Source organism: Pistacia vera, unplaced genomic scaffold (genome assembly GCF_008641045.1).
Source record: "Pistacia vera cultivar Batoury unplaced genomic scaffold, PisVer_v2 Contig294, whole genome shotgun sequence".
Lineage (NCBI taxonomy): Eukaryota > Viridiplantae > Streptophyta > Magnoliopsida > Sapindales > Anacardiaceae > Pistacia > Pistacia vera.
In genome coordinates, this window is record NW_022196106.1 from 297,823 (window position 1) to 317,504 (window position 19,682).

Here is a 19,682-nt window from a genome sequence, read left to right on the forward strand (position 1 = left end):
TGTATGGGTATTGAAAGTAGGATTTTCGTCAATTTTATTTGGCCCCCAAATTCTGGTCATTTTTCACTAAAATGGTAGCACGATGCATTAATTTAAAGGCTTAGGGTGCATTTATTTTCCTATTTTTGTCCTATCCTATTCCTATAATTTTCAAAATATCTTATTCCTATCATTTTCAAAATACACATTTGTTTCTCTATTTTGAAAATACTATTGTATTTTATTTAATTTTTTAAACGACATAAGTTCGTTAATTTAATTAAACACCTCTAAAAAAAGTTTAGAAATTGATAAAAACACCCCCACCCACCCACACTTGTCAGATTCCAACCACCACTATCAGAAGGTGGCTGGAATCTAGTATAATTGTGCACTATTGACTGGATTTGGCTAGTAGTGTATCGATATAACCTTTACCAGCCAGATCCATGATGGATCTGGTCTGAAAAGGCCAAATCTACGGCCAGAGATCTGACCGTTGGTCGTAGCTAGTTGTCAACTATGGCTAAGATATGAACGTCGTTGACGATCAAATGCAGCCAAATCTAATTGTTAATTACTAGATCTAACCGTAAATCTGGCATTTTCCGACCATAATGAGTAGATTATCGATTTTTTTAATGAGTCCTAACTATTAGTTAATCCCTTTTATGGGTTGGAGATGAATGTGTAGAAGAAGCAGTATATTGATAAAGATTTTTTTTTTTTTTTTCAAAATCAAAAGAGCGATTGGATNACGACTTTTGCATAGACCTATACAAGTATCACACAAGTTATTTATTTGATTCTCGAACATGTAATAAACAATTGATTTTTTATACGAGTAAAGAGACTTTGTCCCACCCACTTTGCTTATTTACATTATCTCACCCAAAGTGAATATTTCGTTATTTCAAAAAATTAATTCCGACAGTAAAAATTTTCTCCGTCACCACCATTTAAACCTCTGATATCCTTTCTACAAAACACTTTTCACTCTAACATCTAATTTCTCGCTATTGTCAACCACCGCAAAATCAGAATTTTTGTTCTTAGTTGATTTTCGATTGATTTTAACAGCGAATATTCATTGGTCACGACCATTCGATCTATCAGCCTTTACTCAACGAAACCTCTTTTATCCTTGCTTTTGATAACCCGTTGAATGCCTAGTTGAAAAAGTGAAGTACATTTTAGGTATTACACAGAAATATACATTTTGGGTGAAAAAATAGTATTTTGAAATTTTTTAGATGAGAAATGTTATTAAAGCAAACCTTGAGTGGGAACGTTAAGATGAATGAACGGCATTACATATATAAAGTTTTTGTATAAAATAGTTATATATAAAGGGAAGATTATTAGCTTTAATTATTATTTTATTTTAACTCTTAATTAATCTAATAAAATAGGGATTTTGTTAGTCAAAAACAATTCAACACTTTATATTTTAGAGACTAAAGAGATCATGTGAATATAAATTGGTCAAACCTCAAAAGGGGTCTTATATTATATTTTATCTATTAGTGGGTACATAAACTTTAAAATAATCATTTGAGTGCTAAATTATCAAATTCAGTCACAATTATGAAATTTTGAAAAATCATAAAAGAGAATATATTACAAAAAGAAAAAAAAAACAAATTTTTTTTTTCTTTTAAAGCATTCATAACTTTTCAATTAAAAAAACAAAAATCAACCAAAACCAAAACCATAACATTTCAATAAAACTTTAAACCCTAATATTTAGAAAATTCATGACTTTTTACACAAAGATTCGTATAATGTAGTATTGAAAACATGAAAAACCGACCTCTTTGCCCATTTTTCAATGTCCGATTCACTCCAATGACGGGAAAAATGATAATTTCGATGGGGTTAAATCTTCACTTGATTTGTGGCTTAATCTTCAAAACCGTCAAGATTTTTTTAAATGGAAATCGGCTCCAAAGGGTTTTTTTTTTTTTTTTTTTTTTTTTTAAACGGTGGAAAATGGGAGAAAAGTGAGTTTGGTAAAATGTCATTTGGTGATTATATGGGTATTGGAAGTAGGATTTTCGTCAATTTTATTTGGCCCTCAAATTCTGGTCATTTTTCACTAAAATGGTAGCACGATGCATTAATTTAAAGGCTTAGGGTGCGTTTATTTTCCTATTTTTGCCATATCCTATTCCTATCATTTTCAAAATACACATTTGCTTCTCTATTTTGAAAATACTATTATATTTTATTTAATTTTTTTAAACCCCTTAAGTTTGTTAACTTAACTAAACACTCCAAAAAAGTTTAGAAATTAATAAAAACACCCCCACCCACCCACATTTGTCAGATTTCAGTCACCACTATCAGAAGGTGGCTGGAATCTAGTATAATGGTGCACTACCGGTTGGATTTAGCTAGTAGTGCGCCGATATATCCTTTACCAGCCAGATCCATGGTGAATCTGGTCAGAAAAAGTCAGATCTACGGCTAAAGATCTGACCGTTGGTCGTAGGTAGTTGTCAACTATGGCTAAGATATCAATGTCGTTGACGATCAAATGCGGCCAAATCTGACTGTTAATGACTAGATCTAACCGTAAATCTGGCATTTTCCGGCCATAATGAGTAGATTATCGATTTTTTTAATGAGTCCTAACTATTAGTCAATCCCTTTTATGGGTTGNTAAAACCCTAAAACCATTTTAAAAACTTAAAATAGAATGGTAAAACAATATCAATAATGTAACATATACCAATACTAGAGGTGGAAAAGTAACCTGCCCAGCCCACGGCGGGTTACTTAATTAGGCGGGTTGGTCCTAACCCGCCTGCCAACAAAGGCAGGCCGGGTTAGGTCCGCCATTTTTGGGAAAATTGTTGGCCCAGCCCGGCCCGCCAACCTTAACCCGCCGGGTTAGGCTGCGAGCGGGGCCGGGTTAGCCCTATTTTTTTATTTTTTATTTTATTTTGTTTTATTTATTTAACTTTTCAAATAAATAATTAACAATTTATAAATGAAAAAATGTAATTGTTTTTAGTTAACTTTTCAAATATCAATAATTAAATTAAATAAAATTTTTTTTTTTGTTAACATTTCAAATATTAATTCAATTTTAATACAATAAAATTGTAGTATAAGAAACATTAGATTTATTCATTCAATTGATGAAATTTTAGCAGAAGAATGAATCATATTTTATACAAGACATGAAAAATTTGAGAATAAGATTTTAGTATTTTTTTTTTATTTACCATAAAAAATAATAATAACAATATGTCAAATATTACGAAGTTTTATATATTTTAATATTTATGATATAGAAGTATAGTTTAATATTATTGTGTAAAATTATTTGTAAGAGTTCAATCATAATAGTTTAATTAAAAGAATTTAAAAAATAGGGGAAACTTGAAAAAAAAACTTTATTTTTTATTTTTTTTGGGCCAAGCCAACCCGCCGGTTTGGCTAATGCAAACAAAATAGCAACCCGGCCCGCCTATAAGACGGTTCAGGTTGAACCCTCTCTAATGCGAGGTAGGTTAAGATTGACCCGCCTAACTCGGCCCATTTGTTCCACCTTTAACCAATATCTCTTATAACGAATTAACTATATGCATACAAAGTGATTTTATACTCACTTTTTCATTTATTTTTATACACATCACTGATTACATAAATTTTTGTAAAATTACAAACGAAAAATTTACATCTTCAAAGACAATCATTTAACAACTTTTTTGAGTTAACCCATTAAAATATTTTTAGGTTTAGGTTATACATATTTGAGTTTAGGACTTAAATCTGTTTTACCGAACAATTACAAATGAACTAACTAAAAAATAGGATTTATCTTGCACTCACTCTTATATGAGTGATTAGTGGAGATAGTAGAGCTACAGAAAGCTCTTTGGTCAATGTCCTACATACAGTACAAGAAAGCTCCATTTTAAGGCTTCTAAAATAACTGGTTATTGGGCTTCTCATGGAAGCTCAGGCCCTTATTTTGTTGGGCTTTGGCAATGTTTTTGGATTAGTTTCATCGCATTTTAACTATCAAATGGATTGAACAAGAGTCATTGATTAAATAGAATTTTAACGTATAATTTAATAGTATATATTTCATTTTGGTTTGGTTAATAGTTTTAACTAACGTTCATTAAATCAAGGGGAATTTTCTGGTATTTGAAATGGTAGGATCGAGATCAAGGTAGACTGATCTACAAAGGCGATTAACTGTTTCTCTCCATGGATGAAGCTAAGGACAAAGAAAATGAAAAACACGTCAAGTTATGGATCGTAGGCAACAGGATAGTATAGCATTTTAAATCAAGTAACTCCTAGAGTTTTTGGAAAAATGGATTGTTTTACCCATTGGTGGTTGCCTGGATGGTAAGAGTGCATCGGAGATTTTCGGACTGTGTTGGACATTGGACTCGAATACTCGATTTTTAAGAAAATATAATGGATTAATGGATTGTTTCCCAAAAAGTATAGAAATACTTTTGAATGGAAAATCATTTATTAAAATTAACGACTCGATTATGGTTCAATCAAGATTTTAATTTTATAATGACGAAACTAGAAAATTACATATGAAAGGTCAAAGGTAAAAGAACATAGTTTAAGATATGAAATTGACATATTTATATATAAAAAAATTTTAAAAATTTTGTGCGATCTAGGGTGACTACTTGTTTAATTCGGCCATTAATTTGACCTAATTCAATAAATAGGGTTGAAAGTGACTCTATTAAATCTTTATGTTTGATAGGGATGTGAAAAATAGTCATCGATTTAAAATATCCATGGACATCCATCCCAATAATAATGAATATAGCGGACAAAAATCTAAACCCCTAAGTCTAAAAATTAACTTCTTCCTATTATTCTTGGCATAATGAAACGATATACTGTATAAATAAAATTATAAACTTGATATCATAAAGATATATCGATGGAAATAAATAAAAAAGTCTACAAAGAAAACGACATGATTTTATTTTATTTATTTATTGAAATGAAGACTAGGGTGCGTTTGGTTTATTATTTTGGATAAAATTTTAGAGATAGTATTGGATAGTTGGATAAGATTATTATTACGAGGTAAAATTTAAAAATTTATAAAAAAACCCCTTAAGTTACTAATTTAACTAAATACCCCAATATATAAATTTTTTGTAAAATGATAAAAACACCCCCAGCCACCGACAGTGCTAGATTCCGGCCACCACCACCGGAATCTGGCGTTACAACTCGGATAGATGACTTACCGACCAGTTCTTGTTGTTTGTAGGCCGTTGTGACAGATTCATGCTACCACCGATAGAAATTTGGCAACTATAGGTGAGTGGGGGTGTTTTTGTTAATTTTTAAACTTTTTTCCTAGGGGTATTTAATGAAATTAATAACCTTAAGGGGTCTAAATTAATTAAAAAATATAATAATATTTCCCAAATAATTAAACAAACAAATATTTTGGAAATAGAATTGAGAATATAGATAGGAATAATAAACCAAACGTACCCTATGATTCCTTTGCATTTATAAAATTAGACCTATTGTAAGGGGGTCTTTGTTGGTTTAACAAACAATATAATGCAAAGTTCCGAACACTCAATTTAGATGGTATATTGATTTAAAAAAAAAAAAAACCTTTTAGAACAAATATTAACAAATGAAACTAACTAAAGAAATAGGATTTATCTTGCACTCACTCTTATATGAGTGAATTATGTGGAGATAGTAGAGCTACAGAAAGCTCTTTGGTCAAGTGTCCTAAATACATGTACAAGAAAGCTCCATTTTAAGGCTTCTTAAAATAACTGTTGGTATGGGCTTCTCATGGAAGCTCAGGCCATATTTTTGTGGGCTTTGCAATGTTTTTGGGATTAGTTTCATCGCTTTAACTATCAAATGGATTGAACTAGCAAGTCATTGATTATAGAATTTTAACGTTATAATTTAATAGTAATATTTCATTTTGGTTTTGGTTAATAGTTTTAACTACGTTCATAAATCAAGGGGAATTTTCTGGTATTTGAAATGGTAGGACGAGATCAAGGTAGACTGAATCTACAAAGGCGATTAACTGTTTCTCTCCATGGATGAAGCATAAGGCAAAAAATGAAAAACACGTCAAGTTATGGATCGGTAGGCAACGGGATAGTATAGCATTTTAAATCAAGTAACTCCTAGATGTTGGAAAATAATGGATTGTTTTACCCATTGGTGGGTTGCCGGATGGTAAGAGGTGCATCGGAGATTTGGACTGTGTTGGACAGTGGACTCGATACTTCGATTATTTAAGAAAATAATAAGGATTAATGGATTGTTTCCCAAAACCCTAAAACCATTTTAAAAACTTAAATAGAATGGTAAAACAATACAATATGTAAACATACCAATACTAGAGGTGGAAAAGTAACCTGGCCAGCCCACGGCGGGTACTTAATTAGGCGGGTTGGTCCTAACCCGCCTGCAACAAAGGCAGGCCGGGTTAGGCCGCATTTTTGGGAAAATTGTTGGCAGCCGGCCCGCCAACTTAACCGCGGGTTAGGCTGCGAGCGGGGCCGGGTTGCCTATTTTTATTTTTTATTATTTTGTTTTATTATAACTTTTCAAATAAATAATTAACAATTTATAAATGAAAAAATGAAAAAATGTAATTGTTTTAGTTAACTTTAAATATCATAATTAATTAAATAAAATTTTTTTTTTTGTTAACATTTCAAAATTAATTCATTTAATACAATAAAATGTAGGATAAGAAACATTAGATTTATTCATCAATTGATGAAATTTTAGCAGAAGAATGAATCATATTTATACAAGACATGAAAAATTTGAGAATAAGATTTTAGTATTTTTTTTTTTTTTTTACCATAAAAAATAATATAATAACAATATGTCAAATATACGAAGTTTTAATATATTTAATATTTATGATAGAAGTTATAGTTTAATATTATTGTGTAAAATTATTTGTAAGAGTTCAATCATAATAGTTTAATTAAAAGAATTTTAAAAAATAGGGAAACTTGAAAAAAAAACTTTATTTTTTATTTTTTTTGGGCCAAGCCAACCGCCGGTTTGGCTATGCAAACAAAATAGCAACCCGGCCCGCCTATAAGACGGTTCAGGTTGAACCTCTCTAATGCGAGGTAGGTTAAGATTGACCCGCCTAACCCGGCCATTTGTTCCCCTTTAACCAATATCTCTTATAACGAATTAACTATGCATACAAAGTGTTTTATACTCACTTTTTCATTATTTTTATACACATCACTGATTACATAAATTTTGTAAAATTACAAACGAAAAAATTTACATCTTCAAAGACAATCATTTAACAACTTTTGGGAGTTAACCCATTAAAATATTTTTAGGTTTAGGTTATACATATTTGAGTTTAGGACTTAAATCTGTTTTACTAAACTAGCTCATAGAGGGTATTTTAGTAAAATTCTCGATCAAATATTTTAAAACCCTAATTAATTACCCGAAATTTTTTGACGATACACTAGTTAATTTATGGTCAGTCATAATATGAACAATTCCTTGTTTTAAAAAAAACATAGGAATATAAACAATCTACAAAAATAATTTTTGATTATTGTGTCAAACATATTTTTAAAAATTTTAAAATTTTAAAATACGACTTAAAATATTTCGATTGAATTTTTTTTTAAAATTTTTTTTAATTCACTACTATAATGGATTCTATTTTTCTATGATAATTTATAAGAAAATATTTGATGATCCTCACCTAGTATAGCACTTAACACATTCTTATTTCTTAAAAATTGAAAAAATATATATATTTTTAATGTAAACCCTACACTCTACACATTCTCAAACATAAAAAATTTAAAATTTAATAATTCATTTTTTCATTTTTCTTTTCTGAAAACTCTTTAAAAAAGAAAAGAAAAAGAAAAGAAAAAACAAAACAATAAAATCCCATTTCCCTTGATATCTTTCTTCTTCTAGTTCATTCTTGTGGTCGTCATCAATGGCCACAAACTCAGCTCTCACTTGGCATCCGTTACACCCCAAAACCCCTCTTCCTCCCCGCCACCACCAACGCCTGCCTCTCCGCTGCGGCTATGCCGTCACCGTCCGCGCCTTCCAGCGCAGCGACATCGACCGCTTCGCTCGCCGGGTGACCTCCGGCGAGGCCTGGAGAGACGCGTGGCGTAGCGCCAACGATGGGTTTGAGCAGCTGGTGTATGAAGCTAAGAAGACCGCTGAGCGTATCGACCGCCAGTACACCGTCTCCCGCCGCCTCAGCACCGCTACACGTGCCGCTTCTGACCGCGCGCGTGAGATCGATCGGGAGCTTGAGATTAGCGTGCGGTGGAGGGCTTTTAGTATGGATTTTAGAAGAAATTGGCCGAGGGTTTGTGCTTTTCTTTGTCAATTTGTTAGCTTTTTGTGATAAGGGAATTGAATTTGTAGTTTTTATTTGATTTTGGCAACTGTGCTTTTGTTTTTGAGAAATATTTTTTAAATTACAAACCAAATGGGCACTAATTTTGGTGAAAAGATAGTTATTGGGTTTAAGTTTTTTTTTTCCCCCTCGTCCTTGATGCTTCATCAGTATCATGGTTATAACGTTTTGTTTGCTTCATATTTTAATTTTCAAACTTTCTCAGTTTTCTGGAACTTTTTAAAATTTGAAAACAGTTTTTCAATATCATATCAAACACATTTTTGGAATCAAATGGACACTAATTTTATTGGGTTTAATTTTTTTTTTTCTCGTCTTCAATGCCTTATAATCAGTGTGGTTGGTTATAATGTTTTGTTTGATTGATGTTTTTGCAGTACAGGAAGCAGCTAAATGATTTTCTGGATACTCCATTGGGAAGAAGTTTTGCTGTGAGTGTTAACTAACTATATTGCTGTAAATGCATGCTTTTGGAATGTATTGTATATTTTGATCCTAATTTCATATCTATTTTTCCGAAAAAAAAAAAAAATGGTTGTAGTATGGTCAAGTGTTTTCTAGGCTAAATGGCTGGTAGAGTTTGAATACTAATGTTGGGTTCCTTGCTATAAGCTCAAGTTTGGGATTTAGGGTTTCTTGACATGGTGTTGGAGCATATGTGAGAAATTGGGGTATTTCTAACCCACAATAAATTGAGCCTGTATTAGGATCCATGTGCTTGTTTGAGTGTCGACGAGTCTGTTAATTAATATTTGATCTTGCATGAGGAAGCATAATAGAGTTTAAATACTATTGTCAGTTGCATTCTTATAAGTTTAAGCTTTTGGGACTAGTGTTTTTCTATGACAACATTAATGTGTTGTGTTTTCTGATCCGTGCATTGCATCTTTCTTCCTGCATTCTGCTCATAACTCACTTAATCTTATCTTAATTTTTATATTTTTGTGTCTTTGCAGACAATTTTCTTCCTCTGGTTCGCATTATCTGGATGGCTGTTTCGTATCTTGTTTTTTGCTGCATGGGTTCTTCCACTTGCTGCACCCCTTCTCATTGGGACTGTTGCCAATAATTTTGTCATTAAGGTACACTTTATTTTTGTACGTTGCATAGAGGTCTAAGGTTGTACTCTTCAATTAAATGTTTGTACATGTTATAAATGTTGTTCAGGTTGCTTTCTCCTCATTTTATAAGTAATTTGTTAAGTAATTAGTTTTAAGTATTTAAATTCCTTATTAATATATGGCTTCTGAATGTGGTGAAAATAGAAGCTGATATTGATTTGGGAAATTCTTTTTCTTATTTTTAATGTTTTTTTTTTTGGTATAACTTCATTTGTCTCCCTTGAAGGGTATGTTAAAATATTAGCATATCATACTGGTTTAGCTTTTTGTAGGCGGCTTCCCATAATTTTTTTGAAACTTTATGGGATGTTTATGATGAATTTTAAAGGAGTTTTATTATGATTTTTCATATTTCTGTGGTATTTGACGAATTTTAAGACCAATGGATTCATATGTTGTTTCAACCGAACTTGAAAGGAGGTTAATGAAACTAACCCCTTTTTTTCATCATCACTTATTCAATAAATTGGTGGTATAATTTTTGTACTGGTAAATACATCAAAGCTGATCATGTTTTGGCATTGTTTCAGATTTTATTTATATTATTTGAATGGCTTGAAAGTAGGTGAGCTGGTTATCTGTCTTTTTTTTCTCAAAGTTGTTTTGTAGCCTTTTGGATTTTAAGAGTTGAGCTTGTTTATTTCAAATTGACAAGACAATATTTATGTTTGTATCAATCTTGTTTGTGTTAGAAGCCGAATGGTTCATCTCATTGTCATTGAACCCTTTTTCGCATTTTCATTGCTTTTCAAATAGTTTTGTTTAAAATCCAATTTCCTTAAATTTATTGTTGTGTGTAAGATTCAATTGCTATCAATTTCTATTTTTCATAGCAGGTAGGCAAAAACCCAAAATTTGGGCTGTGATATACATGTTTTATGATTTTTTATGCGAATAAATATGTTATGAGATTACTTGCACTGTTGACCTCACTTATGTTTCATGTTTCAGTTTCTTGCCTTTCTTAGGATCATATTATTTCACTTGAAATTATTGATTGAGCTGTGAAACCATGTGGCATTATCATAAAATAATTCCTACTATTCTTGAATGTTTGGTTTTGCCTAGATTGTAGACTGTACAATGAGGTTTTCCTTTCTGATTAAATAGTTCTAATATAATTGGAATCTCAGATTGCATAAATAATTCCTTTGTTGTGGAAATGTTGGAAATCAAATACTCAAAAACACAAACATCTCCGCAAATAAATAGCCTTTATTAATGTTCTTTTAAATGTTTTTTGCATTTTAGGTAGAGTATAGACAAAAAGGTTTTCTCATGTTTTCTTGATTGTATTTTGGTGTATGTCTAATTGCCTAGAATTATCATTTGTTTGTTGTCTTAAGATGCTGAATAACTGCATCGCCTTCTATCAACATCTATTCTATAACTGATTATCAACAAAATAGTTAATCATAATGATTCATTCACTGTCTTTAATGGAATCGTGTAGGGGTCTTGTCCAGCTTGTAACAGGCAGTTTGTTGGTTACAAGAACCAGATAATTCGATGTACAAGCTGCGGAAACATTGTATGGCAGCCGAAAGGGGACTTCTTCTCAAGGGGTGGGAAGGGCAAGACTACTTCGAAGTCTGATGGAGATATCATCGATGTTGAGTTTGAAGAAAAATGATGCTAAAGAGATTCAACCGTTGGTCCATCCCGCCACACGAGCTCAAACATAGTGTATGACAAAACAGGAGGATAGATGTCTACTATCATTCCTCATGACATGCAGCTTGCTTAGATCTTAGTATTGTCTTTGATTTTATATCTGTCTGTTTTGGAAGTGCTTTTAGGAATTCTGCTTAGCAATACTACTAATTGTATATTATGTTTGTTAGAAAGGAACATTGAGAAACAATGTGACTGAAGTCCCCCCTTTGTTCATAACAGAAATTTTCCATTTGGTGGGCTTCCTTCCCTTATGGTTTAGTGCTGAATCAATACAAGTGAGATTAAATGCCTGTTTGGCGTGTGAGAATGTGAGATTAAATTTGGGTTAATAACATTAACCCCCCTGAGGTATGATAAAATGACAAAGTCCCCTTGAGGTTTCGAAAATAACAAAAATCCATTGGTTGTTAAATTTTAGGTGTTAAAATAAACGATGAAAGGGAATTTGGTAATATTTATGAATTTTTAACAGTGTAAATTTTAATGGTTTATTAATAGTTCATAATTGGAAGGGGGATTTTTATTATTTCAGATGTTTTAGTTGGATATTGTTATTTTGTCGTGATTCAGGGTCTATTAACCCATTAAATTTTACTAAAATAAAATTGAATAGTGGAAATAAAATATCATAAAATATCAGGGGGAATTTTTTTAATTCAGTCGTCTAAATTTTATCTCATTACATTGTCAATGAGTTGGAGAAATTACGTTGAAATGGGTGGAGGGGTATTATGGTCTAAAATTTATTGGAAGGGTTAAATATGAAATTACATTTTAAAATGGTCAAGTTTTAATTTAATCTCCTGAAAAATATCTTCTTTATAAAGACCTTTTTTAAAGGTTTGAATCAAAGATTTCATTTATGATACAAATTATCGTATTTATTGTCTGAGTCAGTTTACGTGTATTTTAACTAATCCTCTGGAATGTTGGAATTACTCGTCATATAAAAACTCTAATAACTATCCCTATTAGTAGTTATATAAACTCGAACTCGAGAGACATCACGTAATCTGTAAATTGATAGATTTAAAAAGATTACATTACAATTGAAGGCAATAAGTATGCGTTTGGCACATAACAGGCTTTGAATAATTTAAATAATATTTAATTAAGTTCATATTTATTTTATTTTTAACAATTAAATATTGATTTGTTTAAAAAAATTTATGTACATTGGTTGTTTATTTTTATTTTTTTTAATGAAACTTAATCCAAACATATTGGATGTTTTAAACTGATTTTTTCTCCTATAATGGAGGAAAAAAAAAAAAAAAAAAAAAAAGACATTATAAGATTGTCCTAGCCTAAACTTATACACAACAAAATTTCTTTTCAAACTTGGTCCCATTGCGAGTCCATCTAGGAAAATAATACAGCCATCGACGGTAGTGCACCGAATTTATGCACCGAAAGACGTAACAAAATCCTGACCGTTGATTATTTTAACTTAATATCAATCAATGGTCAGGATTTTGCACGTCATCGTCTGCTGCACTACCATCGGTAGCTGTAGCATTACTTGTCAACCTATATAGTTTCTACAGTGTGTAGGGCACCCAAAAGGTAACATACGCATCAACAGGACCTCAACTTCTCTTAAGTTGGTGGTAGATTGGCCCTCAAGGATAGGCAAAAGAGTTGATTAGACTCAGCTTGTTAGATGGAACATTTAGGGTTCGTCAAACCATTAATACTGAGTTAACGACTTTTTTCATCCAAATAACAGCGCAAAACATTTTTTTTTATTTATAGACTTTTAAAATACAACTTTACTATTCAAATTTATATTCTAGCGATAAACAGAGAGCAAACTCGTTTTAGGTTGTTACGGCTTTTAAAAAGAAGAGACTGATGAGTTTTGGTGATTGAAGGTTGGATTTTAGAGGTTGTGATTGATCGAAATTTGACTTGGGAGGGGCGACTGTACAAACCTAATTGTTTGATTGGCCGTGATTGACGAGGTTGGCGAGGAGAGTAGAGTTTAAAAAGTTTTGGTGAGTGATAATCGAAGAAGATAATGGTGTGTGTGACTGTACAAACCCTAATGACTTGAGAGGGGCGAATGTTAAAACCCTAATGTTTGATTGCCCGTGATTGACGGGGTCGACGAGAGTAGAGTTTAAAAAGTTTTGGTGAATGATGATCGAAGAAGATAATGGTGGTGGTGACTGTACAAACCCTAATTGATTGGGAAGGGGTACTGTATAAACCCTAATTGTTTGATTGCCCGTGATTGATGGGGTCGACGAGAGTAGAGTTTAAAAAGTTTTGGTGAGTAATGATTGGGGAAGAGAATGGTGGTGGTGTGAGGGTCGCACATGATTCCAGAATCAGAAAGGAAATATAATTTGGGTAATAAAGTAGTATTTAAAAGTTTATAGATAAGAAAGTGTTGTTACACTTAGGGTAGGAAAAAGTTGTTTACTCTATATATTAGATCAATTTAATAAAATATTTTTCAATATTAACTTTACTTCAAAAATACCCTATATATTAATATATATATTTTTTTTTTTTACTTTTAAGACACAATTTTCCCCAATAAATATTGGTAGTTGGTAAGAGTCTCCCTCGCTGACCAGTAACAATGGTTGGTAAGCTTCCTCCCAGTCTCATTTCTTTAAAACACTCCACCAAACTCCAACACTACCCCATCTCATCCACTACTCAATCATGGCGCTTTACACCACCGTGATGGACGCCGTCACCGCCTACACGGGGCTGTCTCCGGCGGCCTTCTTCACAATCCTCGCTCTCATGTGGGTCGTTTACAAAACTGTGTGCGGCATGTTTGTCGACCCAGAAGAGTTAAACAACGCTAAGAAGCCCGCCGCTGCCGCCGCTGACGTGTCCCCTCCGGCTTTGGTGGCTCCAGCCGAACCGGTTCAGTTGGGTGATGTCACTGAGGACGAGTTGAGAGCTTATAATGGGTCTGACCCAAGTAAGCCTCTTTTGATGGCGATTAAGGGGCAGATCTATGACGTTTCTGTTTCCAGGTAAATTAGTGATTCTTCAGTTCTTGGTTTTTGTAATTTTTAGTTTTTATGATAAAGTTTTTTTTTTGATGATGAAAAAAGGAATCTTTTTTATGGGATGTAGAGGGATTTGGAATAAATTTAGGTTACTTTTCTTTTGAGGTTTCTGATAAATTTTATGAAACTTTAGTGGATATTATTGAGGATTAAGTTTTATTCATGGTTTTGGGGCAAAGTTGGAATTGAGGCAATCCATGGCTCCGTTTGGTTGCCAATTGGGAATACTATTTTTAGTATTTCTAAAAAAGTTAAACAGTAAAATACCCAAAAACTTTGATTTTTGGGAATACTACTCCCAATATTATTCAACTTTTTTTAAACCCCTTAAATTTTATAATTTAATTAAATACCCCTAAATATTTTTTTAAAAATTATAAAAACACCTCAGTAATTCATATTTACCAGATTCCGGCCACCATTGCCGGAAAATGGCCGGAATCTGTTAGGATGGCGCACTACCGACTGAATTTGACTGGTAGTGCGCCGATCTAGCCTTTTCCGGTCAGATCTACGGTGGATCTGGCCGAAAAAGGCTAGATCTAAGGCCAAAGATCTGGCCGTCAACGACGACCGTTTGTTGGTCGTCGTTGACAAGAAAATACGGCCAGATCTGGCCGTTGATCTAGCCGGCAAAGGCCATATCGGCGCACGACCGGCAAGATTCAGCCGGTCATGCGCCAATACGGTGAACCCGGCCACCCTCCAGCGGTGGTGACCGGTTGTCCGTATTTGACATTGGGTTGGGGGTGTTTTTGTTAACTTTTAAGATTTTATTATAAGGGGTGTTTTGTAAATAAAAAAATATAGGGGGTATTTTATTAATTTATAAATCCTACATCGTAATACCCGCCCAATTCAATTTTTTTTAACTTTTTTCAGAAAACTTTTCCCAAAAACACCCAATTGTGAACCAAACGGAGTCCATAGAGTTGAAATCTTTTTTGGTCATAGAAGAGGTGATATGGAATTATTATGGCTCATTTTGGTTGGTTTTTGGGAATATTATTATTAGTATTCCCAAAAAAAGTTAAACAGTGAAATGACCAAAAACTCTAAATATTATTCAATTTTTTTAAAATCCCCTAAAGTTGTTAATTTAATTAAATACCCTTAAATATTTTTTTTAAAATTACAAAAACACCCCTAAACCCACATTATACCAGATTCGGGCCACCACTGTCGAAAGTTGGCCGGAATTTGGTAGGATGGCACACTACCGGCTGGATCTTGCCGGTAGTGCGCCGATCTAGCCTTTTCTGGTCAAATCCACGGTGGATCTGGCCAGAAAAGGGCAGATCTAAGGCCAAAGATCTGGCCGTTGACGGCAAGATCTTTGGCCGTAACTAGACGTCAACGACGGCCAACATATGGTCGTCGTTGACTATCAACGACGACCGTATCTTTGGCCGTCGTTGACGAGCAAATGCGGCCAGATCTGGCCATCAATGGTTAGATCTAGCCGTAGATCTGGCCGACAAAGGCCATGTCGGCTCACGATCGGCAAGATTCAGCTGGTCATGCGTCGATACGGCGACTCCGGCCACCCTCCGGCTGTGGTGGCCGACTGTCCGTATTTGATGGGTGGGTTGTGGGTGTTTTTGTTAACTTTTAATATTTTATTATAGGGGTGTTTTGTAAAAAACAAACATAGGAGATATTTTATAATTTGTAAATTCTACATCGTAATACCCGCCCAATTCAACTTTTTTTTAACTTTTTCCAAAAACGTAAAAATGTGAACCAAACGGAGCCTATGTTTTAGATCACAATTTCATTTCCATTTCCAAGTGGTAGATGGTAAGGTTATAAGTTGGATTGAGCAAGGTCAATACAGGTGGATTTATGGAGTGTGAAGGTGGGTGGAGACATTTTGGTGGAGTGTTGTCTTTTTACAATATCATAGACTTCTGAATAAAAGAAAATTCTGGTATGGACTGTAGAATTCGGACCTTAATTCTCGTTTATAAGAGTTAACTCTCGCATGCAAGATTTAGAAGACAAAAAACTTGCTGGCGACTAACTCATGCATGTATGAATTATCTCTCCTTAGAAGTTCGAATGTAGGGAGAACCCAAAAAAAAGAAAAAACAAAAAAAAAATAAAATTAGAACATTAGCAAGAGAGGTTGACTGTACAAATAAGTTCGGATGGTATAAAAGAGTTCAACATGTTGTTGGAACATATGATTTATGCTGTTTATTCACCTAGAATCTTGAATGGAGGAAGGAAACCCTCGAGGTGGAAAGATGGAGATAGACTAACATTTTTTTACTATTGAATGCTGTAAACTTCAGTTACTGTAGACCTTTTTTGCTCTGAAACCTGTTTTATATATATATATATATTTCAAGAGGGGGGAAGCAAGGCAGGAAATCCATTAAATTATTCTGGTTGGCTTCAGTTATTTGAGTTAGTGATTCTGATTCACATTTTGTGAGGTTAATACTGAATTGTGGTAATTATAGATCAAATTTAGAAATGGTAAAGGAAAAAGGATTTGCTGAATGAAGTTAACTCTGCTTTATATGGTCACTGTCAATCTGAAACTGTAGTGTCAAACTTTACATGGTGCCTTTAAAATCACATCTGCATTCAAACTTGGCTATAATGTTGCTATATTTATTTTTTTTTTTGGGCTAAGATAGTGGTGTCTTACATTTTATTATATTTTATGCTCTTACACATTTTTTTGGGAAAAAAATTCAATAGTAGTTTATTAGGGAGGGAATTTCTATTTAGTGAACATAGATTTTGATTGACCTTTATGTGCAGGATGTTTTATGGACCTGGAGGGCCATATGCAATGTTTGCGGGAAGGGATGCCAGCAGAGCCTTGGCTCTTATGTCTTTTGACCCTCAAGATCTCACTGGAAACATTGAAGGTCTTAGTGAAGACGAGCTTGAAGTTCTACAGGATTGGGAGTACAAATTCATGGAAAAATATGTTAAGGTTGGCCAGCTTGTTTCAGAAAAAACACAGAAACACAATGAAAATGGTAAAGAGCATGATAGTTAAAAATCAGGAAGTGAAAGAATACAACTTTGTTTGCCTGTGTACTTTTGAAACTTATATATTATAGTTCACTCTTGTTTTCACTTGTAGAATCTCTTCTCATTTGCACATGATTTGGTCCTTTCTTGCATCATACATACATGAAGCATACATGCATCATATACATTTTCGTGTACCACGTCCATCGATATGCATAGTCATCTCATGATATTGATCGATACCACTTAGTATGGTACAGTTTTCCAGTATGCAGATTCATTCCAGGCTGAAGAATTTAGATTGCCGGAATTTAGATAACTCATTACCTTGTGAAGAAAGATGCCTCATTGTTTCAAGTTCTCCAAACGACTACAAAATTACATGTTTGAAAGCATTCTGCAGGGATCTAATATATTCAACCTCCTGAACACACCGACTCTGAGTCGCCAATGTCTTCTGGGATAACTGCACTTGTTTCTTCCGTAGTTATCTTCATGCTTGTTGCTGATGAGGAAATGGTTTCTTCTTCACATGGAAAGATTGCTTTTCTCTTCCTCCTCCGCAGTTGCCATTTTCTCAATGATTCGGATATATCCCTTTCGTATCCACCCCATTTCTGGGGTTCTTCCAACCGCTCTGGTGTTGAATCTCTCTCAATACTCTCATTGCTACTATCTCCAAAACTGGGTGCTGTCATAGGAAATAAGAGCCGTCTACAGCAGAAAACGAGAGCGAAAACAAGCATAATGAACATGTCTATAGACGACCAAACATAAAATGTCCATTTCCAGTTGCGAACAAACTGTTTCCTCCAAGGCAGCTTTGAGTGGAGGACGATTTCAGCTTCATACAACTGTGGAAGAGATAAAGTTCCCCCCCTCGGACTCAAAATAACTCTGATTGCTTCGGTTCTTTGAATTCCCTCCCTGTGCTTCAGGATTTTGACTGTCATTCTCTGTGTTTCATCCGAAATTCCTAGTACAAGAGGTACTCCCATAAGAAATGTTCGCATGAGTCGAACCGTTAGGCTTCTAAATCGCAACATGCAGGGCTGGCTGGATTTTGCTATTACATTTCCATTGATGGATAAAACTTCTGCAGTCAACTAATGACACAACCTCATGAATATGCATCTACTGTTATTAAAATCTATTATATAACCATATGAAAAATAAATTCCCTTCAGAATATGTGCCCCCACTGAAACAAAAACCTAGTTCCAGATTGTATCTAAATTATGAATCAAATAGACCCTAAATTTAGAAAACGGGCATACCTGAAAAACCCCAATATCTCTATTAAATTCAGATTCAGGCATCAAAAGCATCAAAGAGACCTGATATGTGTGCCCAAAAGGAACACCAAAATGTCTTTTAATATTCTTGCTGCTTTTCCCAAATGAAAACACAGCCTCAGGATTAGCCTCAGTGTAGTCAAAGAACAGCCTCTCTCTAACAAACACAGGCTCCTCCACCCACATTTGCACCAACCCAACACCCGCCACGGCGGCAACCACCACCAGCACCACCAGAACCATGCCAACCTGGGCTGCACCCAGAAGGCCAAACCCCAGTTTCTTTACCATAGAAACACTGCCGTAAGTGATCGTACTAGGGACCTGGTGCACCGCCGTTTCGTAAGTGGCCGAGGCAGACTTCTCTGCGCGGTGGTAGGACTCGGAGGCCATGGAGAGGAGAGAAAGGAGAGGCCAAGCCAGGAAGAGAATGCAGTTGTGGAGAATATCTGCTTGGAGAGAGAGGAGTTTTGGGAACCAGTCAAGTGGTTTTAGAATGAAGGGAAAGTTTTGTTGTTCTTCCATTTTTATTAGGGAGAAGATTTAATCGTGGTGAAAGGTTTGGCTATGGAGTTATGTAAGGAAATGAAGTGTTGAATTTGCATGGGACGAGAAGGTGAAACGTGGAAGTTTGATGGTGTGAGGAGATGACAAGTGTTGGGGACAGAGTCAGATTCAGACACTAAAACTTTTTTTGTTTTCTTGAAAGTTGAAACTGGATAAGAGCATCATTCCAACAAGACACATTTTGCAATTTTTTATTTTCAAATCGAAAATTCTTATTCAGTATGTTTTGGAATATATAGTAGTCATTCTCCAATTCCGACATTTTATGTGCGGATCAATGATGAACGTCTAAACACTCACTTTACAAACTTTATATTCTAAAATGAGCACCGTCTAGATTTGAATATAAAACATTTCAGGACATCCAGATCGAAGAACTTTCATATATATATATCCTAAATTTTTTAACATACATATAAAAAATGAGCATTTAGTTACTTCACTAAATCGTATAATAAAATTGGGTGATTAGATACTTATCTTTGATCTGTAAATTAAAAATTTTACGATGCCCGTATTAGATAATTTTTATATTTTTATTTATTTATTTATTCACATGATAATTTTGTCATGATGAAGTTTT

General features: G+C 33.8%; 3 protein-coding genes across 3 annotated transcripts; 2 read left to right on the plus strand and 1 right to left on the minus strand.

Annotated features, from left to right (window-relative positions):
- The first annotated feature begins 7,895 nt into the window (after window positions 1–7,895).
- On the plus strand, window positions 7,896–11,498 carry LOC116135099. Its single transcript, XM_031420799.1, has 4 exons — window positions 7,896–8,359; window positions 8,788–8,841; window positions 9,367–9,492; window positions 10,985–11,498. Exons 1-4 carry the CDS (start codon window positions 7,973–7,975, stop codon window positions 11,162–11,164), a joined length of 747 nt encoding a protein of 248 aa, XP_031276659.1. The 5' UTR covers window positions 7,896–7,972; the 3' UTR covers window positions 11,165–11,498.
- A 2,278-nt stretch (window positions 11,499–13,776) lies between these two features.
- Window positions 13,777–17,351, plus strand: LOC116135152 (membrane steroid-binding protein 2-like). The gene is made up of 2 exons (XM_031420857.1): window positions 13,777–14,207; window positions 17,019–17,351. Exons 1-2 carry the CDS (start codon window positions 13,885–13,887, stop codon window positions 17,260–17,262), a joined length of 567 nt encoding a protein of 188 aa, XP_031276717.1. The 5' UTR covers window positions 13,777–13,884; the 3' UTR covers window positions 17,263–17,351.
- Window positions 17,352–17,494: 143 nt separating this feature from the next.
- Window positions 17,495–19,166, minus strand: LOC116135151 (seipin-1). Its single transcript, XM_031420856.1, has 2 exons — window positions 18,515–19,166; window positions 17,495–18,343 (listed from the first exon to the last, which is right to left on the minus strand). The coding sequence occupies exons 1-2, from the start codon at window positions 19,055–19,057 to the stop codon at window positions 17,654–17,656; spliced, it is 1,233 nt and encodes a 410-aa protein (XP_031276716.1). The 5' UTR covers window positions 19,058–19,166; the 3' UTR covers window positions 17,495–17,653.
- Window positions 19,167–19,682: the final 516 nt, after the last annotated feature.